The following is a 24,704-nucleotide window of genomic DNA, read 5'->3' as shown; positions in this document are numbered from 1 at the left end:
TCACCATTGAAATTGTAGTACAAGAAAATAATTATTGTTTAGTGACTGTAGCACTACAACGTTTAAGCAAATTGTTAAACTGTATACAGCAATAAAAGATATTTGTAAAGAAGTCTGTTCTGTGAAATGTAAATCCACAAACACTAAAAACGAGAAAATAAAAAATATATGAAAAAAATTTGTAAGTTAATCGATTTTATTAAAAATGTAGTAAAAACTAAATTAAAATGCACTAAAAAATAATTATTTTCTTGTACTTCAATTTTGATGGTGTTAATATCACTTTAAATAAAATCGTGGGGCACCATGTGCAACCAGAAGTTGAAGTATTAAAGTGATTCATATTCTGTTTTGAAATATCGTGCCCCTCGATTTTATTTAAAGTGATATTAACACCATTAAAATTGAAGTACAAGAAAATAATTATTTTCTAGTTTTTAGTGCATTTTAATTTAGTTTTTACCACATTTTTAATAAAATCGTTTAACATAAAACTTTTTTTATATATTTTTTATTTTCAAACAAGCTTAAAGTCGATATCTCGACGGCAATATTGATAATTGTAGATAAAGGTAGCGATCTGAAGGATCACGGATGAGGTATCCTACTCGAGAGAGCGTCAATGTTTAGAAAAGTTCTACAGTGAGCTGTTACCCTCCAAGTTGTGTTTAAACATTTAATGTAAATAGCGACTTCAGTCGCGGCGTATTAAATATCGGTCGCGTATTAATTGATGGAGAAGCAACAAGTCTGAAGTAGTACTCAGAGAGGAAGAAAGAGACTCAAAGGAAAGTATATTTTTAAATCTGTTATTACGGCGCCACGTGAAATCGCTCCGAAATGTGAAAAACAGCGACTAAAGATTAACTGAATGAATTCAAAATGAAACTCTTGGATCGTACTATACTCGTACATAAACTCTGGAATGTCAAGTTCAAGCTTGATATCTCGTATAAAAACTAGAAATTCCCAATAAGAAAGAAGTAAGAACAGGAAAATTATCTTTGAAATGCATGCACGAAAGTACATGGCATAATAATTGTTATAAACAATCGATGCGAAAGAATTGAAAAGTCAAAGAAATTTGAATTGCTAAAATCATTCCATTATTCTTCAATATATCCATCTGTCACAATTTCTGTTGTCAATAACCGAGTAGGTACTTGTTTAAAGCCATGGATTAACAGATACAGAGCGTTAACATTAAAACTGAACGCCGATGAGGACATTTTTCGTCGGGTAGTCCCTTCTCCTCTCATATTTTCTAGGTCAACGAACGTTTTGGTTGCTCTTGGTCACGGCCCGTAATAAGAAGAATCTGTCCGGTTATTTGATGATGGTACACTCTTTGACGCTATTTTATTATCCTACAATAATTTTTGGGCAGCTATGGAAGATTTTACACCACTGGTGACTCCGATGTATGCCACTCAATTTGAAGTTTCTAATGCCTAATTTTATATCCTATATTCTGCAGTAGGTATTAATGAGTCTACGCAAAAGTAACATTTTATAAAATACATGTGTAAAATTTGATATTCATAAATATTTGTATGTCTTTAAGTAATAATATCCAATGGAAAAAATTCTTCGAAAAACTTAATAAAATATTGCTAAGTAATAAAGCGTATTTTAAGTGAAATAAGTTTTTCTTGAATACCTAGATGTGTCTTTACTAAAATTTATTTATTTCACTGGAATTTCAAAAACTCAATTTCAATAGTTTTGCAATATTTTTGCAAAGCCCACAACTCGTCAATATTCATATTTCAGAAACGTGTTTAAACGCATTTCTTACCTAAACCGATCGTTGCAGTTTGTAGAATGAAAGTGCAAATTTAATTGAAATTTATTTCAAACGGTTAAATGTACCACAGATAATAATCGAAAAATTTAGAGCATAAATGATGGCACAAATGTACGCACACCTTTCCTTTTCATACTACTTGCTTCCTCGTCCTTTAACTTTCTACAGAAGATCTTTCGTTAGAACTCGAGGTTATAAACCACTGACACGTGTTAAAACAATTTTATACTCTGTACTTTTCAAGCAAAATAAGCTTTGAGGATGAAAAGAATTTTCGCAATTTTGTGACCGTAAAGAGTTCACCAGCCAAGAATACTTCTTAATAAAATTAAAAGTAGATACCAAAAAGTCCGTAACTTACATTTAATAAAATCGAAACAATAACAAACAAATATGTCTCCAAAACACGCTTGCATAAAAAACAGAAATTATAAATAGTACAACTGCGTTACGTAAACAAGAAACAGAGACTCTTAAACTCTTCTAAAGAAGAAAAATAAAACGCTACCGCTTATAATGTTTTAAATTCGCCGAGGTAGATAGATATTCAAAGAAATTGAAAACTTAGGAAAATGTTTTCGCCTGTAACTTCTTATTTCTTCATCAACCATAATAGCACGGATTTCCGTTCTAAAACAAAATGTCTAAACACCAGGCCTCAGACAACTTTAAAGACAATTCACTTTTTTTCATGTAGCAAATTAGCAATAACCTATATGTGAGTTGTTACACTGAATTAATTTTAAAATCGTCTCAACTCTTTCAAATTAAAATATCTGATGATATTTCAGGGAAAGGGCGGCAAACGCTTGCCAGCCTAGGGGCGCCAAATCTCGAAATCTGCCTCTAATCGGGGGTAGACTTAGGAAACGATCTGAACTAACCTAAGAGCCGCAACGGTACTTATTATTTCCAGATTTTTGAACGACTTACCATGTCAAATAATACTGGCAGTGTCACTTTCTGTGCACAATCGCAGGCTGGATTTTTTAAGCCGAGAGCACTTGGAATCACGTGGAAACTCCAAGGAAAAATCTCCTCTTAAATATTAACACTGCCGCGCGCGTACACGCCGTGGTGAATACGTCACCGTTATATCAGGTAGTATTCCGACGAAGCCGCACAGTTTTCACTCACTGGGACACTCCACAGAACCAAGCCGCGGGAGAATCGCCGAAAACACTGGCAATATCCGGACGCGAGGAACTTTACACCGAATTCGACCACGGTGATATTTACGCGCTCGTATTCACGGTACCGACGATCAAGCGGCGTCGTTGACGACGATACAATCAAGGAGAATGACTTCGATGACGACGGCCAGAACGGCGGCAACGATTACGACAGATTACTCTGTGCGTGTAGAAGAGATAACGACCAGTACGGAATAGGCAGGCATTGGAGCCGCGTTACCCACACTACCGCTAACGCCAAGAATTTCACCGCGAGCCAAAAGCATGCTGCTCTCTGTCACAACTTGACTGCCGATTATCATTTCCAGACTTTGTACGGGAGAAAGTAGTACACAGAAAAATAATTTTCGGAGTTCGAGGATATCTCATATACATATAGTTAATTCCAAAAAAAATTATCTGCTATCACTTCGCTGGGAACGCAATGCATTTCAATTAGGGCTGGACTCTTTGTCGAATTTTTCGGTATTCGAATGCCTACTTCAGTTGCGAAATTATTTGGCGAATATAATTCGAATATCCAAGTATTCGAGTATAATTCGAATATCCAAGTATTCGAGTATAATTCGAATATCCAAGTATTCGAGTATAATTCGAATATCCAAGTATTCGAATATAATTTGAATATCCAAGTATTCGAGTATAATTCGAATATCCAAGTATTCGAGTATAATTCGAATACTATTCGAATACTATTCGAATATTTAAGTATTCGAATACTGATGTATTTGAATAGTATGGTGTGAATTATATATCAAGTTCTTTAGGTTCATTTGTCAGGATGAAATCTTGTAAGCTAATTTTGACCCACTTCACACCATACTATTCGAATACATCAGTATTTGAATAGTATTCGAATAATAACATTCGAATACTCAAATATTCGAATAATAACATTCGAATACTCAAATATTCGAATAATAACATTCGAATACTCAAATATTCGAATAGTATTCGAATAATAACATTCTAATACTCAAATATTCGAATAGTATTCGAATAATAACATTCGAATACTCAAATATTCGAAGTTTATTCGTAGCATTCGATTACTTGTAAAATATTCGAATATTAAATTATTCGAATAGTCCCAGCCCTAATTTTAATGGCACTTCTGGTGTCAGTTAAACACTGTGTTAAATCTCATATGAGGCTCGCAGTTTTATTATAACATTCATTCGTGACAATTGGTGTTAATAAATGTTTCACTTTGCAATAAATTTTTGCAGAGAATATAATTATTTCTCACATATATCGTGTATATGTGTATTGTATTAGTATGCATCGCGAATTGTGAGAATCGATTTTTTTTGCGGTACTAGGAATTCGTAGCGGCGTGGAGTTTCTTCGCGGGCAGTTGGCAATTATCGCCACGAGTTAAAGAGGCGGTGGGAATAATTCAAGGAGTAGGAGAAAATTACTCGTACCTTCTGATAGACTTCCAGAACAACGTACGTTATTACGTATGTATGCGAGTAAACCAGGGAACGTCATTTTTCAACTAAAACTGATTTCAAAAATGCTCTCATCAAGGAATAGAATAATATTACATGTACCATCGTATCAGTAAATTCAATGCTGCAATTATAACATCAAAGGGAAACCCTACCAAATACTAATTATTGTACAATTACTTGTTTTTTTATATTAAACGTTTAAATTATTTGTAGATTTGGTATGAAGACTTATTACCTATACGTTTATTTCTGCTATTTTGTGAATTTCTATTCATATTTACATAAACAATGCGAGTATCGTTTTCTTGTTTGTTTTACTATTTTTCTAGAAGCTTTAGAGAATATGTATGATATGTTTGTTTTACAAACTTTGTTTGATAAACGTAATTATACAACGTTGTAATTTAAATTAATCACTATGTTGCAAATTAATCGCTATTTTCTATACCGGCTGTAGGTAAATACGTCTGTGTTTATTTAGCAGGAGAATAAGATATGCATATTTATAAAATGTTATTTGAAACTTATTTGATATGAAATATACGAGGCCAAATACAAAGAGGGATAAGCAAGTATAAATAAAAATATTGAGGATGTAAACAGATATTATTTAAGCAACATTGAATAGTAAGCAAATTCATACATTTAAATGCAAGTGAGTTGTTTCTCTGTGCGCGAGAGGATCAAGAAGAACCCAAGATCGCTAATAAGTCTGTATGTTTTTTTTAAACAGAACAGTATGTTCTTCTACAGCATCGTAGTTCATATTCAAGCAACTTCACTAGACGCGATCATTCAAGGAGAAGAAGTCTAACTCTACTATTCAAATCAGGTTCATTTCAAATATTTTCATAATGCCTGATGAATTATTAAAGCTCATTACTCATTTACATATTGTATGCTATGCATCTTTAGATACCTACAGATGCAACGTGGCGGTACTCTGACACGCGACGCTTTAATGTTTATAAAATATGATAAATAAAATTCTTTTCTGACACTTCCAAAGGACAAGGAAATTAACATAGCAACCTTGACCACCTACGGCCGCGTCCAGATCTGAACCGAACGGCGAACCGAAACGCCACTTGAGATTCCCTAATGCCGCGTTCCTACACGTGGAACGTATGTTTCTAGCGATTTTCGCCAGTTTAGACAGAGTCTCGTGGCTCGCGACAGCTAAAGATTGAAGGACAGAGAGTGTTTAGAGTGGAGCAGACCAAAGGTTTGTTGCTGTCTGTTTTTTTATAAATGTAATACATGCAGATATACACAGCGGCTGCTTGATCCGCGGACATGGTGCTCGTGCGAACGATGAAACTATTCTGAGAGTCCCGTAGACATTTCGAACCGTAGGCGTAGGTACGCTTGGGAAGGTCTGTGGACACTCTTCGTTTATCACCAACTTGTCTTGCTTCTTCAAACTACTTGACACCCCCAGTGGCAAGGAGGACAACAAGTCATGGTGGTGTGAGGGCCAGGGACGCACCACTACAGTTGTTTACCCCATGTGGGTGAGCCATTCCTTTGATGGTTAGGGACTTTACTGACAACGGCTGGGAACAGCCCGAACCATAAACATATGTAGACGGAGCAGAAGCTGGGACTATCGGCGAGGCGAACGGTAGGCTTGGAGGGGAAAAGGCAGAGGTCAGATACAGGCACGTCGGCCCGACGTCGGGTTAGCTTCGGAAGCATTCGGCACGCATATCCACTGTGTTACCCGATTTGCCTGTATCACTCCCCTTACCGCGAATCTTACACCCCCCTCAGCTTACGCTCCGTCTATATATGTCTATGGCCCGAACATCTCGGCGAGCCTGAGTTTCCTTTGGTCGAGGGTCCCGAGGTCCCCTCCTCGGTGTCATATGGCAGGCAAACCTTTCCTGTCTGCACTACTTTAAACACTCTCTGTCCTTCAATCTTTAGCTGTCGCGAGCCACGAGACTCTGTCTAAACTGGCGGATATCGCTAGATATATACACGTAGGAACGCGGCATTAGGGAGTCTCAAGTGGCGTTCGGTTCGCCGCTCGGTTCAGATCGGGACGCGGCTGTAGGCTATACTGTAGGCTACTGTACCAACTTCTCTTGATTATTTTCTATACGGCTATATCAACAAATCAGCGCTGCTGTCGGTTCCCACAGGGATACACGAAAACGTCCAAGGAGCCGTGAAACTTACATCGAAATAACTCCAGACTTGAACGAGTTCACAATTAGTCTCTCGCCACTGAGTTACAACTTGAACTTTAATTATTTCCCCAGCAATAATAATAGAAAAAAATACACAGCATCAACATATTGACGAATAAGTTAAGCATTAATTCATTGATCTCGAATAATTATGGTCACTGACTTTATCTAAATATGCACTACATTTATGTTCCACTAAGTTTACAAAAAGAGATTTCCAGGATTTGATCACATATGAAATAGTAAATATGTTCGAAATGTACGTCTCCTAAATTATGTACTTCAACTTTCTCGAAAAACACTTTTTAAACAAATAGTTTATGAGATCGTCACTTACCATGCCTTGCGTGTCTCATTTTATATGTATCGCGTTTATATATTCCAAAAGAATACCATTCACGTGCTACTTTGTATTACACACCCGTGATAATGCTACTCAGAATCAAGGTCTTTAGTCACCTCCCACAGTGAACCACTGTCAAGAGCGACAGCTGTAATTTTTACTGGAGGTACATATTTTCGTATTTAAATAATTGCGTGGATCTAGCATTTATTGTACATGTCACGAGTCTCATTTCTCTCGGCGTAAACTGGCCTGATATGCGAGCCAACAGTGCTACTCTCATAATCGTGATTTAGAATCAGCTAAGCTAAAACATGTGGATCATGAACTTTTCAAATTATTTTTACACGCGAAAACTCGCAGCATTTATCTTCACAGTTCATCTAACAAACAGAAAATATTTCAACCTTCCACTGGGTTCTGACAAAATACAAGAGTAATTTAAATTTCGTGGACATTTACGCAATATCAATTGTTAAATTATTTGTTATATAACGAGCAATGTATATGTATACAGAGTTACAATACTCAACGTCTATATGCAGATTAAAGCTGTGTTAGATGTTTATGCGTGCAACGTTTCTTCGCCGTTTTCATAATCAATTCAAGCTAATCAGTAATTATTGTTGCGCAATGTGTTGTAATTCGTTATTTCAAAATCTCCACAGAAAGGCAGTACCCAGGAGCGTCTGAACATATTCTTCAGTAAAGGTACCGACTTAAAATTTCTCGCAACATATTACATTTTTGATCCATTTACCACAAAACTGTTATCCGTGGAATATCGGAAAAGATTAATTTGTGTAAAAAAAGAACGTATGGCTTCATTTAAAAAATAGGTGCCACTGCGACTTGGTCGTAAAAAATAGATTTTTTCAATTCTTCAAACGAATTTTTCAGCGAAATTCAACTTTTCCCAATTACAACCAAAAAAAAAAAAAAAAAACGATATGGCTTGTACCAGTTGCACGACCCACCCTGTATGCCATTAAAATAGCAGTGCCAACTTGTGGTGGAAATAGATTAATTTTATCTGCTGATAACTTCGAACAGTAATATCAATTTATACCATTGACACGTTACATATACATTTTGTTGATGTAGTATATATATATATATGTACATGTGCGTGTTTACTACACGTGGATTTTCTTTGTTTACGACATAATTTACGAAGTTTAAACACAGCGTCTGACACACGATCTCTTCGAAAGAATTCCACCTTTCGCGTTGAACAAAGTACGACGGGTTATCGGTAAACTTTCTTTACCATGTGTTTTTAAAATTAGACGATGCCTCGAGAATGATTTCTGTAACTTTATACAAGTGCCTCCAATCAACGATTAGAACTGTAAGAAATAGAACGATTATTTATTTTTCAACCAGACTATTATATAGCCGATAAAAGATAAACATCGTTGCAACAATCTTAACTGAAGGATAAAACAAACAATTCGATCTACGAACGAATAACACCTGCTATTGTAGGAAATATCAAAAGCTCATTAAAGCAGGATTTTGAATTAGCGAATGTAGGTAAATAAACTTAACCGATCAAGAACTGCAGTAAAGACTATGGCTGAAGACACGAAATATTTTTTTTTTCATGAAGCATTATGAAATTTGATCCGACACAATTTACCATCGATCGATGTTAAAACGACTGTAGCGGTAAAAGGCAAGGGAGAAACCAATTGTATCAACTGATGGAATGAACTTATTTACTGTCGACAAAACAGGACTGTAAAGATCGATCAACTGTGGGGTAAAAATGCAATTATACCTGTGTTGTAATTAGAATTAAAATTTTCAACAATAATTCATACATGAAATAAAAACAATTGCAAAGTTGATGAATTGTCCCTATAGAGTTTTTGACATATAGCAGAAAGTAGTCATAGTTATAAGAAGAGTTATAGAATATAAACAGATGAAGTGTAGGACGGTTAAAGTAAACGAGGAAAAATGAAAACAAAATCGCGAAACGCGAGTTTATGACCGGGACAACTGCGTGGGTTAAATTTCTGAAGGTTATGAGAACAGTGCACCCGATGAAACGACGTTGTAAAGCACAGAATGTAGTTATTTTTGCAAAGGTGTTGTGACTGGTTTCGATCTCGCCGACCTTGACGGAGATCTTTTTGAATCACTTTCTCCAAATAATTCAAATGCTCATACACCGATTCAGCATCCTTACTTGGATTACTTTCTATTTCTTTTGATGAATGGTTTTAATAGAAGAGGTGGAATTGGTAATTACTTACATGTTGAAATTAAAATGAAAATTAAACTAAAATTTCTCTAATTTAATTATTAATTATCAGAAATTAATATTAGCGAGTGGATTAGTAGTGAAGTTTCTAAACAATAATACTTTCTACCTTCCCCTGCTATTATAGTGCATTTATGTGTAGTTGAAAATGTTTTGTTTCGAGTATAAATTTCAACGATAATCATGTCATTTACGTTAATTATGAGATTTATATTTTCTCTAGAAATTTTCCCCCCAAAACAAGCAGAGATTACGAAAAATAAATTCTAAATAAAAAAGCAGAAAAGTATTTTGAATTATGGATATTGGAAATTTAAGCAGTAAGGAACTTACCATAAGCGTGAGTGCGAGTTATCAGAAAATATTTTTTGTCCACTCTCTTTCTGAAAAATGATTCTCCCGCGATTCAATAAATGTTTATCAGGCACAGTATTAGAATATAAATAAGATTTACGCGGCGGCTATCGTGGAGATAAGTAGAAGTGCTGATACATACCTGGAACAAAAAAAAAGTAACGTTGTAAATTACTGAAGTTTGTTCACTTTTGTAAAACGATCAAATACATTTCTCTGTATAATAGTAATGATTTCTCTAATTTATATAAAACTTCTTTTTTGTACACCTTTGAAATATTTACGCTTAAATGGCAATGGCTGCATTGTCGACTAATTATCATTTCGATTTCGGAAAACACAACAATATGCTCGCACGCGTAGCACTACTTTTAGTCTATTCACTAAATATTATTCTTTGCTTATCACAGATAAAGAAAAAAAATTGCACGCAACAAATTAAATTCTGAATGCAAGTCCGAAATAAGGGAACGAAGTGTGAAAAACTAAATAATGTTGTAGACAAAACACTGAAATAGTCAACACTACATCGAACATAATTTCCTACTGTATGATACTAGGAATATTCTTCGTTCTTCTCAAAACGTGTACGTAGAGGATTCTATTAATCAACCACAGAATTCCCTTTATTATTAATTCATACACATTTCGTTTGCATAAAATTGAAACTTACGTTCTGATATTTTATTGCAAATTGTACACAGTAGCGATAACGTTACGCGATAATATTGTAAACGATACGGAGAAATTGACTGTAAAGTTGTCTCGCAATAAAATGGCGCTCAAACAAATCGAATAATCAAGTACATTGTCTGCTTAAAGTATCGTCCACTTCTTACTACCCTAATGTATAATACAAAATACAAGTTGTATTTTATAAAGCATATTCTTTGTCTGGTTAATATATTTCACGAAAAAAAAAACGGTAATGGCACTTTCTACACGTAATGCGTAATTGATTGGTCGATTAAAGTCGAGAACGTACATCGTCCGGTACGAAAACGGAGATCATTCGAAGCTGTTTCCTCTTTTTACGCGCCATCTTATGCGCCGATTCACCGGAAGCGTCTCCAACTTCTCGAATTCCGCATAGAAAGGCATATACGCACAACAGTTAACCTAAATTCGAGGATAAACGCGAACCGCGCAAGGAGACACCAAGCTGGGAACTCGAACTGCTGATCAGGTAAGAAGAATATACCTTTGTTCCTCAACCATGCCAGGTCGGTAGGGGTTATCGTTTGCATGCGTTAACCATGCTGATTTATGAAAATTTATGGATCACTATATCCGTGACGTGACCGATGAAAATTCACGCTTGATAAAATATCTTGAACGTGTTGGTTTTACTCCGGAAGAAGAAATTCAGATACACTAAATGAAATAGAAACCTCGTTACGCGCGCAACCGATTTGATCTATTAAATATTTTTAGATAACTAATGTTTGTTGCCATCGTATACATGTACCACCTATGTGCGAATTCATTTCTTTGGGACACCGATATTTTTCACGATAATTTAATTAAAAGGCAATACATTTTCCAATAATGATTTGCGCGTTACAACGGACACAAATTCTGAACGTTGATACGGACTTTTAAACGAGATAAACATTGGTAATGCTTTTCCTGTTTTCCTTCTTACCTTCCTTCTCGTTTCAGTATGATTATCGTTTGATTATCATTTTACGATAACTACAAAAGTAACAAACGATATTGCATTAACTCGGCGGGAGGCGCTACTGGGTAAAAGTTACCACAGAGGCGCTAGTTGCGAAAATATGAAGACTGTTTGAGTTTTTGTTACAATTTTTTAAAGAACTTTAATAAAGATTTTAAGATATTTCATAAATTTTGTTTGATTCTTGAAACGATGTACTTTAATATAAAAATTACAAAGTTAAAAAAAAATATTCTGAAACCGTGGTTTTTTACATTTCAATTTTGGGTATTCTTGACCCGGTAGCGACAACCTGTGTTACAATATGGGGTGCGCCTCCCGCCGGGTTAAGGTCGGTTTATACAGTCACCGAGCCGGGCCGTCCGTGGCGTGCCGAGCCTCTATGGCAGGAGTGTCGAACTTCCCCACTCCGAGAGCCGCACGAGTCGGGCCCCGGGTCAGCCGGTTCCCCCACTTATTTTTCTCCAGGCGTTGCACGAGACCCGGCAGGGAGAGAGCGCGGCTCCCGGAGGAGAAATTCGTCAGAGCGAAGTAGGTGTGGAGGGGGCAGTTCTCCTACGGCTCTACGGAGCAGGCGAAGAGGAGAAGGAGCCACTGCGGCTCGGGAGCCGCTAGTTCGACACCCCTGCTCTATGGTAAGCTTATGAAGGTCTGGGTTCGGCGGCTCCTCGTTGCCCGCTGGGCCCGGGCCCAGTGGCCGCGCTCGTTTAGACGACGGGCCGGACGGGCCGAGTCCGTGCCCTGTCGAAGTGCAACGTTGCTGGATTTTATGCTCCCAACACGTAGGGCCAATCCCTCGGGATTTAAATCGCCACTTAATAACGTTAATGTTTTTTCACAGATTTTTTCGTTTGCGAATTGCAATATGATTTTGTAATATATCTCGATATAAAAATTTATCCAAAGTATCTTTAATTCGTGTTAGCCCAACAGTGCATTAAATCCAAAAGCAACCCCATACTGTTCGTCTTCCAAATTGTATAGTCATTTAAATTAAAGTATCTAATATTAAATCGTTGGCTAACAGGTCGTCTCAAGTTGTATCATTACGGAACAAATTAAACTTTGCTCTCATCGCTCCAAAAAAATGTTTGCCCTTTGGTGAACTGTCCAGTTAACATGGTCCTTAATGAATTCTAAACTTTATGTTCTTCTCAGAAATGCACGGCTTCTTCGGTGCTTCATGTAAAAAAAGATTATGTTCTAGTAGGTAATCGGCGACTTATACGTAGTTTTAGCACTGATTTCTTTCAGTTGTAATTCATTTTTAATCTGAGCAGAACTATAAAACGGTTTGATCTTTCAACACTTTACAATTCTACGGTCCATCGTTTGACTTGTTTTCCGGCTCCATAGCTTCCTAATGCTGTTGCAACACTACCACTTTCTTGATATCGTTTTATAATTTTTCTTATCATAGGTATACCGATTCATATTAAGCGCTTTAGCAATGTCTATTTTTCATTGTCCCGTTTTAAACACTTTAATGACATGCTGCTTGCCATTCGTATAGCGATGCAAATACACTTGATGTTTCACGCGAACCTGGCTCTGCCTGAACACAAAACAAAAGACAACTAAAAATAACGTGGAGTTTCTTAACTTCTGCCTGTATTGTTGTACACAGTTTCTGCTATAAAGTGCAGAAAATCATCTTCGTAAAATATATTCGAAATTATTTGCATCACCTGTTAATGTGCAAAGTTATATTCTTTTTGTACTTTAAGTAATATTAATCTGTTTATGTAATTTTATAATGTATATTGATCGATCCATGCAAAATTGCTTTGTTCCTTAATTTTTGTCGATAAGCGTATGTACATATACAATACAATGCTATTAATTTCTCCTCCTCTTTGGGCTCGGACTCTCTTTGTACATACATTTCTATTGAAACGTTACGTAACATAATAATTAACGGTTTGAGTGACGCAAGGTTGTGAGTACTGCCTCTTGAAATCAGTCAGGCCTTCCCGAGCGATGGCTATCGTCGAGAAAGTTCTGCTCAACAAGCTCTGTGCAAATATTGCACTTTTGATGCTTTCCAGAAAATATGAACGTAAAAACACGTTGGAGCCGCGCGCAGGGTGCAAATCCTTCGGCGTGAAAACGCGTCAACGCCACTTAAAGTGTTATAAATAGCCCGAATGAGGTCGGGTGTACAATTAGACTCATTTTTATCAGGAGCAGCGCAATTGCCGCACGAACAAAAGATCGCCGAGGCGGCGAAATAAATACAAAGCGCACACCGAGTCTGGTTTGATGCCAGAGTAAACATTTGGCGACTATCGGACAGTACCTACTGTCAATTCTTTACAGAAAATATCATCGCGAAAAGTGTGCCAAAACCATGCACAGAGCGAAAACACGCCAACAAAATTGGAAGTGTTAATGAAACGTGTGGGGTATACTTCAATAGCAATGATATTCATAACTGAAAATCTCAGATAAAATTTGGATAAGAAAACAAGGAATAACATTTGATGTTAACTTCGCCGAATTAGGGAGACCGGGGATAGTTTGCACACGGTGTAACGTTGGACACTTTTACAATGGGGAAGATGACGCAAGCTCGGCGCAGAGGGCGCCACTAGCGCAGAGGGCGCCACTAGCGCAGAGGGCGCCACTAGCGCATGTACTACGATTTTCCATGAGTGCGCATGTGTGAATGATTTGCGCGCGAATTTTTCATTTATGGAATGCATGAAGTGGGTAGTTACATATTGTTTTACACGTGTACTGGTGGCGTCACGGGTGGGAAAAAGTTGCAGTTAACTTCTTCATTGCCTCGCATAGTGGCATGATTATTGCAATTGTTTGTTTAGTTTGTGCCTATTTTCCCTATTTTCACAGCAAATAAAAACCACAGAATCCGATGCGACACAAAACACTCAATTTAAAAAAAAAAACTGAATAACATTGCGGTGGTTTTATAAATCGTAACCATCCTTCGGAATATTTACATTCCTTTTGTGTCGTATATTAAGGTAATTATTAAAATATATTTCACTATACAATACATTTTCGGTAATTATTTACAAAAGGACAGTCGATGACATTGGACTACTGAAAATTAGTTTCTTACATTTTTGCACAATTACAAAAAAAACAAATGATAGAAGATCGCCACTTTTACTTTATCTGCCAGCTAAAGCGAGCCTCAGATTTACACAATATATAATTATAAGAGTTTGTTCATTTAGGGAGCCAGTTGCGTCACAGGTAATTTATACTGTGAAACTGTGATTGATACATTAACTTATGTCCAAGGAAACATATCAATGTAGATTTGGTGCATTAGTGTTCAATGTACTTTACAGACGGACAAAATTCTATTCTGCGCATAAATAATACTCCTCCTCGGGAATAAAATAATCTGTCTATTACGAATGCAATACAGCTGTGCCAATGAAATCATTTCGATAGCCAGCGAACAGACGCAATTCTTAACCTTTGTACTAGTGCGCAATGGAACATATGCACGACATTGCGTCAGGTTTAAAGGTCTGCGCACACATATCCGTTCCGTGTCAGTTCCGTATCCGTTCCGTGTCCGTGCGGTGTCCCTAATTTCACTGACAACTGTGTAGGAGGCCTGCTCTGGCTCGGTCAGTCCCAATTCAGCCGTTTCCGAAAGCCTGCTGTACAGTTCTTTGAGTCAGTAGGTGCGAAAAGTATTCATACACCCTTCAAAACAGAATAGCATTTTTAAAATTGGTCCAAACGACGCGATTTTTTTTTAGAAGCTAGAAGTATCAGGTTCCTAAGTAGGTGGCATGTTTCGTTGTTTTTCAAAAATTCATAAATAGTCGAGACAGAACTATTTGCTTCGCGCCGACCTTTTAAGATTGTTCATTCTCACTGATAGAACACGCAGGTTTTTGTCACGGTGACACATTAAATGGCAAGCTGGTCATCCATATGCTTCAATGTCGCGGATCGCAGCATAATTTATAACATAATACAGCAATTAAATGGAATTAGTCAACTAACCTCGTTAGTCAACTAGCCCTGGTCTCCCCTATACATAAGTAGGTACCTACAGTGGCGGACAAAAGAAAGTTTAAAAGGAACATTATACCAGAAAGACCATGATTTGTACAAAACGAAACTTTATTTTAAAACGCTAATGATTTTTTTTATGAATATTTACATCTTATAAAGTAATGAAAACAAAAAAAATACAGAAAGGAATAGAAAGTTAATAGTATAGTTGATAAAACGAAACAACTGAAAAAAGTCGATGGACAAAAGAAAGTTTAATCCCACATTTCTATGATAACCATCTTTATATTTGACTATTTTATTCATTTTAATATTTCGTAGGCCCTCCGTTGCTGTTTATTACAGCTTGCAGTCTTTTTGGCATACTTTCAACTAAGTTTTCTAATATATTTATTGGAAGAGTATACCACTTTTGTTGTAGAGCTTCCCAAAATGATTTTTTATTGGTACGCGCTCTTAAGGGAGTATGCTCATCTAATAGTGTCCAAAGATTCTCAATCGGGTCGAGGTTTGGCGATTGTGGTGGCCACTCGAGTTTTTTAATGTTATTTTCGGCAAAAAATTTGGATGCCACTTTTGAAGTGTGCTTGGGGTCGTTATCTTGTTGAAAGATAAACGACCCCAAGTGCATTTTTTCTGCTGACTGCGATAAATTATTGCTTAAAATATTAACATAACTAATACCAGTCATTTTTCCTTCAATTCTGACTAATTTTCCAGTTCCCGTTTTCGAAAAGCAGCCCCAAAGCATTATCGAGCCACCGCCGTATTTAATGGTTGATTGGATATTTCGCTTCTTAAGGCGGTCTGATGACTTACACCATACCCTTTTTCTTTTTTTTTGTGTTCATTAATTCAAATTTTGATTCGTCAGACTACATAATACTTTTCCAAAATGATAAGGGCTTGTTAAAGTGCTGTTTAGCAAATAACAGGCGTTTCATTTGATTTCTAGCATTAATAAAGGGTTTCTTTTTCGCTGTAAAATTGTTTAATCCGTTTTCATTCAACCTTCTCCTCACGGGTCTTTCGTGTATATGAAAAAGATTTAAATTTTCTTATTATCTCTTGGCGATGTTTTCCGTGGTCTACCAGATTTGATTAAATTATTGACTGTTCCATATTTTTATTGTTTATCACAAATTTGTTTAGCTCCCATCATCAAAATTTCATACCTTTTTGAAATGTCTTTAAATGTTAATCCATTTTTTCTATCTCTAACAATAAGGCGCCTAATATCGACGAATTTTCTATTATTTCCATTTATCTGTGTAATTAAGGATGCGCAAGATTATTAAAATCAATGCATATATAAAAGGGAAGAGAAAGATCAACAAATGTCTACTAGTTTATGATGTTATGATATATTTATGGCAATGTTAAAGCTTTTAAACTTACTTTTGTCCGCTGCATATTTCGAATGAACTCGATTGTTAACGTACTATGGGAAAACAGTCGCATAAAGAATAGACTTTTTATTGTCGTATAGAATGGGAGAATGCCCGCCGACTAGATCACTGTTACCAACGTCAGGAAAACACTCTAGTACTAATGTTACTAATATTCATGTGCACGGGTACCAACTTTAAACTTTCTATTGTCCGTCACTGTACATGTTCATTCCTACGCCCTCCGTAAACGAGTGACCAGTTTTACGTAGCGCCTATATACGCCATTTATACCGAAAAGTTTAACAACGCATGAGCACATAATTGCGACGAAGCAGAAGCGTACATCGATAAGCGGAAGAATTAAGAACGATCACTTTCGTTAACGCCTTTTACTAAAACTTAGCGGAGAGAATGTATATCGAACGAGTAATTTATTCGAATTAGTCAACACACGGCGGCAGTTTGCCTTGAGCAAACGTCCATTTCGCAAGAGAATTTAAAAACCTAGAAATTTAATGTGTTGCGTAAAAATAGTTAAAAACAAAAAAAGAAGGAATTATCATTTCCTGCTGGCTAGCGCCTCGTTACTGCATATTATAGGTCAATATTTCAGGGTCGGTTCTACTCATCAAGATAATAAGAAAAGTTGGTATACGCGTATGTCCGATAATGCTTGGTTTTGCAGTTATAAGCATTTTAATATTTCGTGAAACGCGGGTCCAACGCGCTTATTAACGTGGCATTTAACGAAGCCCGACAGTGCTTCTGCGGATTGATATATTGATTATCATTTCGCCTTTGTTTTTTTTAAAGCCGCGAAGGAAAGGATATGAATGAAAATATATACTATGCCAACTGACGAACGCGCCAGTCTGTCGGTTGCCTTTTAAGGGGTCATTCTACTTTAATCGGCCCAAAAATGAAGCTATATTTAAAGATTTTTTTCTCTATAAATACAACATGTAATGAAATAAATTTTTTAGGAATATATTAAGATACTCTTATATTATACAAAAAAAAAAAATTAAAAGATTGTTTTTAATTTGTTTTATATGTTTTTTATAGCGTCAATGTGACACCTACAAAAAAGAGGTATGCTCGTGGCTAGATGATTTCCGGCACAGGCTTATTTGAAACAAAAAGAGCGTCGCTATCGCCCGTAGCTCAATTAATAATTTTTGTTGATAACTAACAAAATTGCGACGATTTGGAAAGAAATTTGACCAAACACATCCAAAGAAGTGTTTCCTCAAGCGTTCACCGAGAAAAATTTCGGTTATTTTTCGGCAAAAATTATTAATTGAGCTATGGGCGATAGCGACACTCGTACAAATTAAGAATCCTTTCGAATTTTTGGTTACAGATAAGCCTGAGCCGGGGAATCACCATGGTTGATCTTGTTTTTTTGTCAGCTTTAACAATATGACAAAGAAAATGCATCATCCCATTTCAAAAACCGCAACGACCTTGAACCCTCGAAAAAAAAGATTACTTTATTTATAAGCCACAGAATAATTCCGCAGAATAATTCCCACATTTTTTCGTATCATCAAAAGGAATGCAGATATTTTATGTTCTAGTCTTAGATGAGGAATTCTATTGTTCAAAACTCAGCTTTCAGAAAAACCGCGTTACTTATTGGATGACCTAGTAATGAGGTGCATAATGTCTTAATTCTGGCGCAAAGTGGACATATGACATTTTACAATCTGACCACAGCATATGTAGAAAGTATGCGATAAGAGTTATAATTTGTTTTGTGATCATTTCTACGACCACTTAATCGCAGAAAGTAGTACATAATTAGAAGATGACTGATGCAAAATTAAAAGACATTTCCGAAATTCTCACCTACGTAAAAGATGTCGCAAACTATTGTTTACGCTATATTCCCAATTTATCCAAGTTATCTATTGCACAATATGCATAACAGAGCGCACGTGTATGTATAAGTAGTGATTAGAAATAGATACACAGATATGCCATAGAACACAGTAACGGATACTTCTTCAAGTATGTTTTGCTTACTTACGTGCACACTTTTTACGGCTGATTTAATTGACGACCTTACAATATCACTGCCGCTGTTTATACTACCTCACAATGCAGTATTTCGCACTTTCAGCAATATATCAGGTGTATAAAAAAATTTTCGAATGACATAAGTAAACACATTTTACCTATCTGTCAATTAGGAAAACTGACTTAAAAATAATATCAATTAAAAAAGATGAACTTAAAAAAAAATCGTCGTAGGTAGCTTGTATTTCAAGAACGCGAAACGTTTGTCGATAAATTTTTCCCACCAATTTTCTGTGAATCGCATCTGGCAATCCCACCACTTTTTCACAAAGATGTTCGGAGAACGCATTTAGGTATCCGTGTATTTCCATACAATTATTTTTGTTATCGAGGCCGTTGCACGAGAATTCAGAGGAAAATTCGGTGATGCACTGTCGCCAGATAAAAAGAGCTTGGGATCGCCGACGATATGTATGTACATACATATATCCTTACGGACGAAATGTGTATTTATAGTCTGCGATCGAAAGCGCGGATCACCCAAAGGAAAACCTAAATTATTGAACTTTGTAAGAAATCATTAAATTATTCTAAATGAATATTTTATGATATTAAAGATTGGAATGTTCAATTATTACAGTATCCTTTGAAATACCCCATATTTTTTAACCGACTTCAAAACGAGGAGGTTATATATTCGACCCGTATGTATTTTTTTTAATGTTTGTCCCCGCATAACTCCTAACAGCATAAAGACCGATTTTTATAACCTTTTTTTATTCGAAACAGGGCAACGCACCCTGGTGATCTCATCCTACACTGCATCAATATTGGCCCAATATTTTGCCAGTTCTGGTTAATAATAAAGACTATTGTCACTTAATTATTATTATTTCATGTACGTAGGCGCATATCTCCTCAGCATGCTGTGACAATATATATAAAACTAAAAATTAAAATTAAAAAAAAAAATTAAAACCGACTACAAAAAAATAAAAATGCAGTAAAAAGTAAAAAATAATTTTTCCCCTTATTTAATCTACGACTCTGATATTTTTTAAGTCGGCGCCTCATCATTTGCACTATGTCAATCTGACGCCGACTTAAAACAATTGAGAATCGTAGATTAAATAGGGAAAAAAAATTTGTTTCTTCTATTTAGTGCATTTTTATTTTTTTGAAATCGGTTTTAATTTTTTTTTAATAATATTTTAAATATGCATGTGTAGCAGTGTGCCGTGTATGGGAGAACTGCGATTTATGCACTGGTAAACATACTATGCTTGTATTATGCATAAATCTGATTCATAATAAATCTGAGAAATTATATCTTTTAGGACAATATTAGATTAAGGTGAATGTCCCAATTTCTGCTCATTTAAGAGGTAACTCGTCATAAAGAAGGTGTAAAAAATGTGTTTGCGATCAAAACTTGCAGAGTAATTGATTAATTCTTTAATAATAAATCAACCAATTCAAAAACTATTTAAGAAAGATATTTCAAGATGTTTAACTATTAGTAATTTGTAATTAAATATACAATGCTCTAAATGTCCGTATTTCTCCTCATGAAAAATAGCGATGTATGTATTGCCCCAAGCTAGTGCAACACTCGCGTAAATGTTTAAATAATTTAGAATTATTTTGTCGCAAATATAGTACAAACGTAACGCATATAATAATAAGAAAAATACGAAATAAGCAGAAATGGGGACATGAGCAGAAATTGGGACATTCACCTTATATTTGATTCTAAAAGGTAACTTTTGTTTTCGAAATTATATCTGTATAGCATATAATCTAATCTTTTAATGCGTACTTATTAAACTTTTAATTAATATTTTAATATCTATAACTTCCATTATCGTAAAATCCTATATAATAAGACGCTTAAACTTTAGAGGGCCCGGATTTTTTCTTTGAAATTGTAAATTTTATTTTCTTAAAATTTATGCACATACATATACCACCACCATGTTCGGCAAAGTATCCAAACTTTTACGCGACCACTATAGTCGCCAGCCCGGCCCTCAAAAGGTTAAGGCGGATGTTCGTTTGTTAGCAAAATCTTTCCAGAGGCTTTTTTCGTACTTTCCGATGACCTACAATGTTCAGATTCGGCACGAAGTTTCCTCGGCGCCCAAAGATACCGTGAAAAATAAAAAAAAAACTGAAAAATTCGATAATGGGTAGTACCTGTGGCCTAAAACAGCTATTTATGTACAATGTAGTAGCCGCTACTGTATTGTATGTAGGCCTGCACGCGGGTCGAGCTCGAGCTCCAGCTGAAAGACGAAGCGAGACAAAGTATCATGCTTTCTCTCTTTCGTAGCCGACGGTAACTTCGTGTCGACTCTTTCGTCCTCTCTGGCTGGCTCACGAGTTCTCCCACTCTCGACCGAAGGATTCCAAGAAGTGGTGGAAATACAAACGAGCGCTCAACGCAAAGTCGAAATGCGCCCTTTATTTGGGCTCTCATAGAGGCAAACGAAAAAGCGTTGTTGTAAGAGTGAATATACTCCACAAATTTCTTTGATTCGGGGTCTTTGTCACACATTAGTTGTTGTAATAATATCGAGAACTATTTCGTTTCTGGGAGGGGTTTCAAATGTCGGCGGGCAGTGAGCCCGGGCACGTATTTGACTTACAAGGGAACATCCCGAACCCGGAAATTAAAAAAATTCTGACACTTCGTGAATATGTAGGGAATTTCCCCCTGATTACAACGCAATTTTTGTTGGCTGCCCAAATTCACTCTAAGGGGGTGTAATTGACCCCTGAAAAATCGGCTATTTTCCGATTTTCTGTTATAACTCATGAACTGTATAATAATTTTTTTAACAAATGCTAGATCTATTTAAAAGAAGTAACTTTTGTCTCGATACTTTTTTTCTATCTCTTACATTTCGCGAGTTATAACACAAAATCGGAAAATAGCCGAATTTTCAGGGATTAATTTCACCCCCTTCGAGTGAATTTGGGCAGCAAACAAAAATCCCCTATATATTCACAAAGTTTCAGAATTTTTGGAATTCTCGGGTTCGGGATCTTCCCTTGTTGGGCCCCTCGAAATGCCCTTCAGGAGACCAATTAGACAGGTACATAGACCCTCTTGATACGCAAAGTTGTAAAATTTCGTATTTCGCAGCGAAAATTGTTTCTTGGAGAGTTTCCAACAAAAAGTGTTTTTATCTTACGCGTCTTATTATATAGGATAGTAATGCCTAGCGAAGACAGGCTAAAAAACTAGAATTATATATGTAACATAAAAAAACAAAGATAACAGAATTCATTATCCCGTATGAGATTAGGTATATGGATTAATACAAATTTTAATGAATTCTTTGCAACGCGAAATGTACGATTTTTTTTACACCTGCGTGATCTCATCTAACCGAAGAACGCCTGTACCATTTTTGGCTTAAATGTAGTTGACACCATTCCTGCGCAGATCACGTAATAGTTGTGTGTATCTCCTTGTATTAAAATGGATGTTTAACATGCTCCGATTGCGCCTGACATCAAGCTATTTATCCTAAAGCCCCTTGAGATTTATGTTTCATACAATCACGTATGCCATACAGAATAGAGAGCACAAATTCAGCTTGCGCTAAAGTATACTGTACCTACGTTCGTTACATACTTAAATAGCCGACTAACAAATAGGATCGCAATTAATTAACCCAGATAAACCGATATGGGTAACCCCGATGTCCAAGAATGTAGCTGAGAAAATGGTATAAATGATAATTCCATGGATTTAATAAAAAGTTACAGAAATATCAAGAAGTAGGTATGTTTTCGTACACTTGAAGTGGCAACTGCAGCCACCTGCGCGTTCCACTTACTTAGAATTTTGTTAATTAATATTACAGATTGATTTACAGGCTAAGTAGATTTTATAAAGAGCACACATTTCAGCTCCAAGGTCCCAGGGCAAGTGACATGTGATTCCTCACAGTCGTCTTACCAGAAGGCATCCTTGTCTTCCCTACTCTGTGGCCAGATCCTTTAAGAACAAAACCCTGGATGTTTAGCAATACATACGACTTCGACTGGTCAGCTATCGCATGGCGCCCGTCGTATAAGTCACATGAACAATGTCAAGGTTCCATTCAACCCTTGACCCAACTATAAATTCTTTGCAAGCTTAATGGCGTCAAACTAATTGCCCTCGAATCATTCTTAAACATACACTGCCACTGCCTAGTATATCTGCAGCTAATGACCAATAATTAACCGAACCAAATAAAACTATAAAACTACAACAGAAATTTATGGGAAAAATTGAATAATACCTAAATAGTATATATATAAATATTTGTTTGCATATACATAAGCACAATACAAACATTTCGAGCAATGAATTATTTGCAAACCAAGTGAACGTTTACACAACTATAGACTGCTTATAACTTACTTATAGAAGGTACTACAATGCAACCTTTCAATCTAAAATATTTACACCACTTGTGGAACTATAGGAAAAAGTATTTACTACCAAAGTAGCTTGGTTTTGATGGAAACATTGCGGTGAAAATGTGAAAGAAAATTAATAAAATGTGGAGGTCAGGTCTATGTCTTTAAGTGGAATACCCTCTTTTTTTATCAACACCTGATAGCAGCCTCTAAAGCGAGTTCAATGAGCTCCAATAAATTACAAGGTGTTCTACTTTTCGTAACCGTTTGTCGGAAAATGGTCAAAATATCCATCGTCAATTTTTGGCTTTTTCAACAACGGCTTAGCCATTCGAAGCTACCTTCCCGTCAACGTGAGTTCCATTTAAAAAAAAAAAAAACAAGAATTCCGAGAAGACATTCACGATGTTTTTACGTACAGAATAGAATGGGTAAACAACCTGAGATTTGACTGTGAATCAACCCTTACGAACTCAACAATTAAACGCATATTATCGACTTCCAATGATTTTCGAGTACTGTAAGTAACTTTAACAAGATGACGCCAAATGAAACATCAGCGACACTTGAATTGGGGAATAACGTGGATAATATCCGAATATTAGTTGCTCAGTGTATCTTGAATCGTACGTTGCTGAACTCTTCGGGAGTCGTTATCGAGCACTGATGAAAAAATGACATTTTATTGAAAACGAAAAAAGAAGAAACGATGACCTATACTAATCTTGGTAACGTTTCCACCTAAGATAAGAAATATTTTCATAATATGACGCCTCCTTCAAGTATTATACGACTTTTCTAATAAACGATATTCTCTGTTCATTTAAAAATTAAAAAGCATTTTAGGTGAAAAAATTATATACGCGTAGTATCATATATATTTAACGGAACGTTCTATCCCATTGTTTATGTAAATACCAGTTACAAAAAAAAATTTGTGCAAATTTTGATACTATGTAAATATATATACACACTATCATAGGTAAAAAAGAAAACTTTGTTATTACTATTACAAGTAACCATCGCTTTCCTATGCTTTGTAAGTATAAATAGACATCTTTCGAGCGACAAAGGAAAGTTGCAGAAAGCAAATTTGCCAGTTACAAATATATCGGGACTTTTTCAGAGAAGTGAACGTGCTAAAGAATTTAGTCCATCTGACTAAAAATAACGAAAATCTTTTACTCGCTGTAGGTCGTTACAAGGATCCATGGATACACGCGATATCGTATTTTCGACGATAAGGTCATTTACATCACGTGATGACGTTCGGGTAAAGGAGCGTAATTCCACCTCGTGTCTCTTTCGAACGAGCCGCTCTTTTTAACTTCTTCCCGCTATGTCGGTTATTTTTAATTTGGAAAAACAATCAATTCGCAGAAAAAAAGGAGTAAAAGCTTAAACAATTTTACCGCGTCCGTCGACGGTTTTAAATTTCATATAATCTTCATATATAAATTAATATCTCATTTTCTGCAGTTCTGGAGTTTTTCTATGTTATTTGAAAGAAATTGCAGTATACAGTATCAGTACCCAAATAATTCATCAATAAGAATCGAATAATT

The 24,704-nt window shown here is 36.0% G+C and overlaps 1 protein-coding gene across 5 annotated transcripts in view; it reads right to left on the bottom strand.

Moving 5' to 3' along the window:
* Nucleotides 1-24,704, bottom strand: part of Cnc (NFE2 like bZIP transcription factor cap-n-collar) — a 168,931-nt gene that overhangs the window by 139,732 nt on the left and 4,495 nt on the right. The window contains exon 1 of one of the 5 annotated variants that reach the window (XM_076813024.1): nt 10,607-10,793. The exons of 2 other annotated variants lie outside the window; for them this stretch is intronic. In XM_076813024.1, coding sequence (XP_076669139.1) covers nt 10,607-10,663 — 57 coding nt within the window. In that variant the 5' untranslated portion in view covers nt 10,664-10,793. Of the gene's footprint in view, nt 1-2,740; nt 3,260-10,294; nt 10,435-10,606; nt 10,794-24,704 lie in introns of those variants that run through there. 2 more of the 5 variants (XM_076813026.1, XM_076813025.1) reach the window with 2 other exon arrangements.

Source organism: Andrena cerasifolii, chromosome 5 (assembly GCF_050908995.1).
Source record: "Andrena cerasifolii isolate SP2316 chromosome 5, iyAndCera1_principal, whole genome shotgun sequence".
NCBI classification, from domain to species: Eukaryota; Metazoa; Arthropoda; class Insecta; order Hymenoptera; family Andrenidae; genus Andrena; species Andrena cerasifolii.
This window is presented reverse-complemented; position numbering and strand designations above follow the sequence as displayed.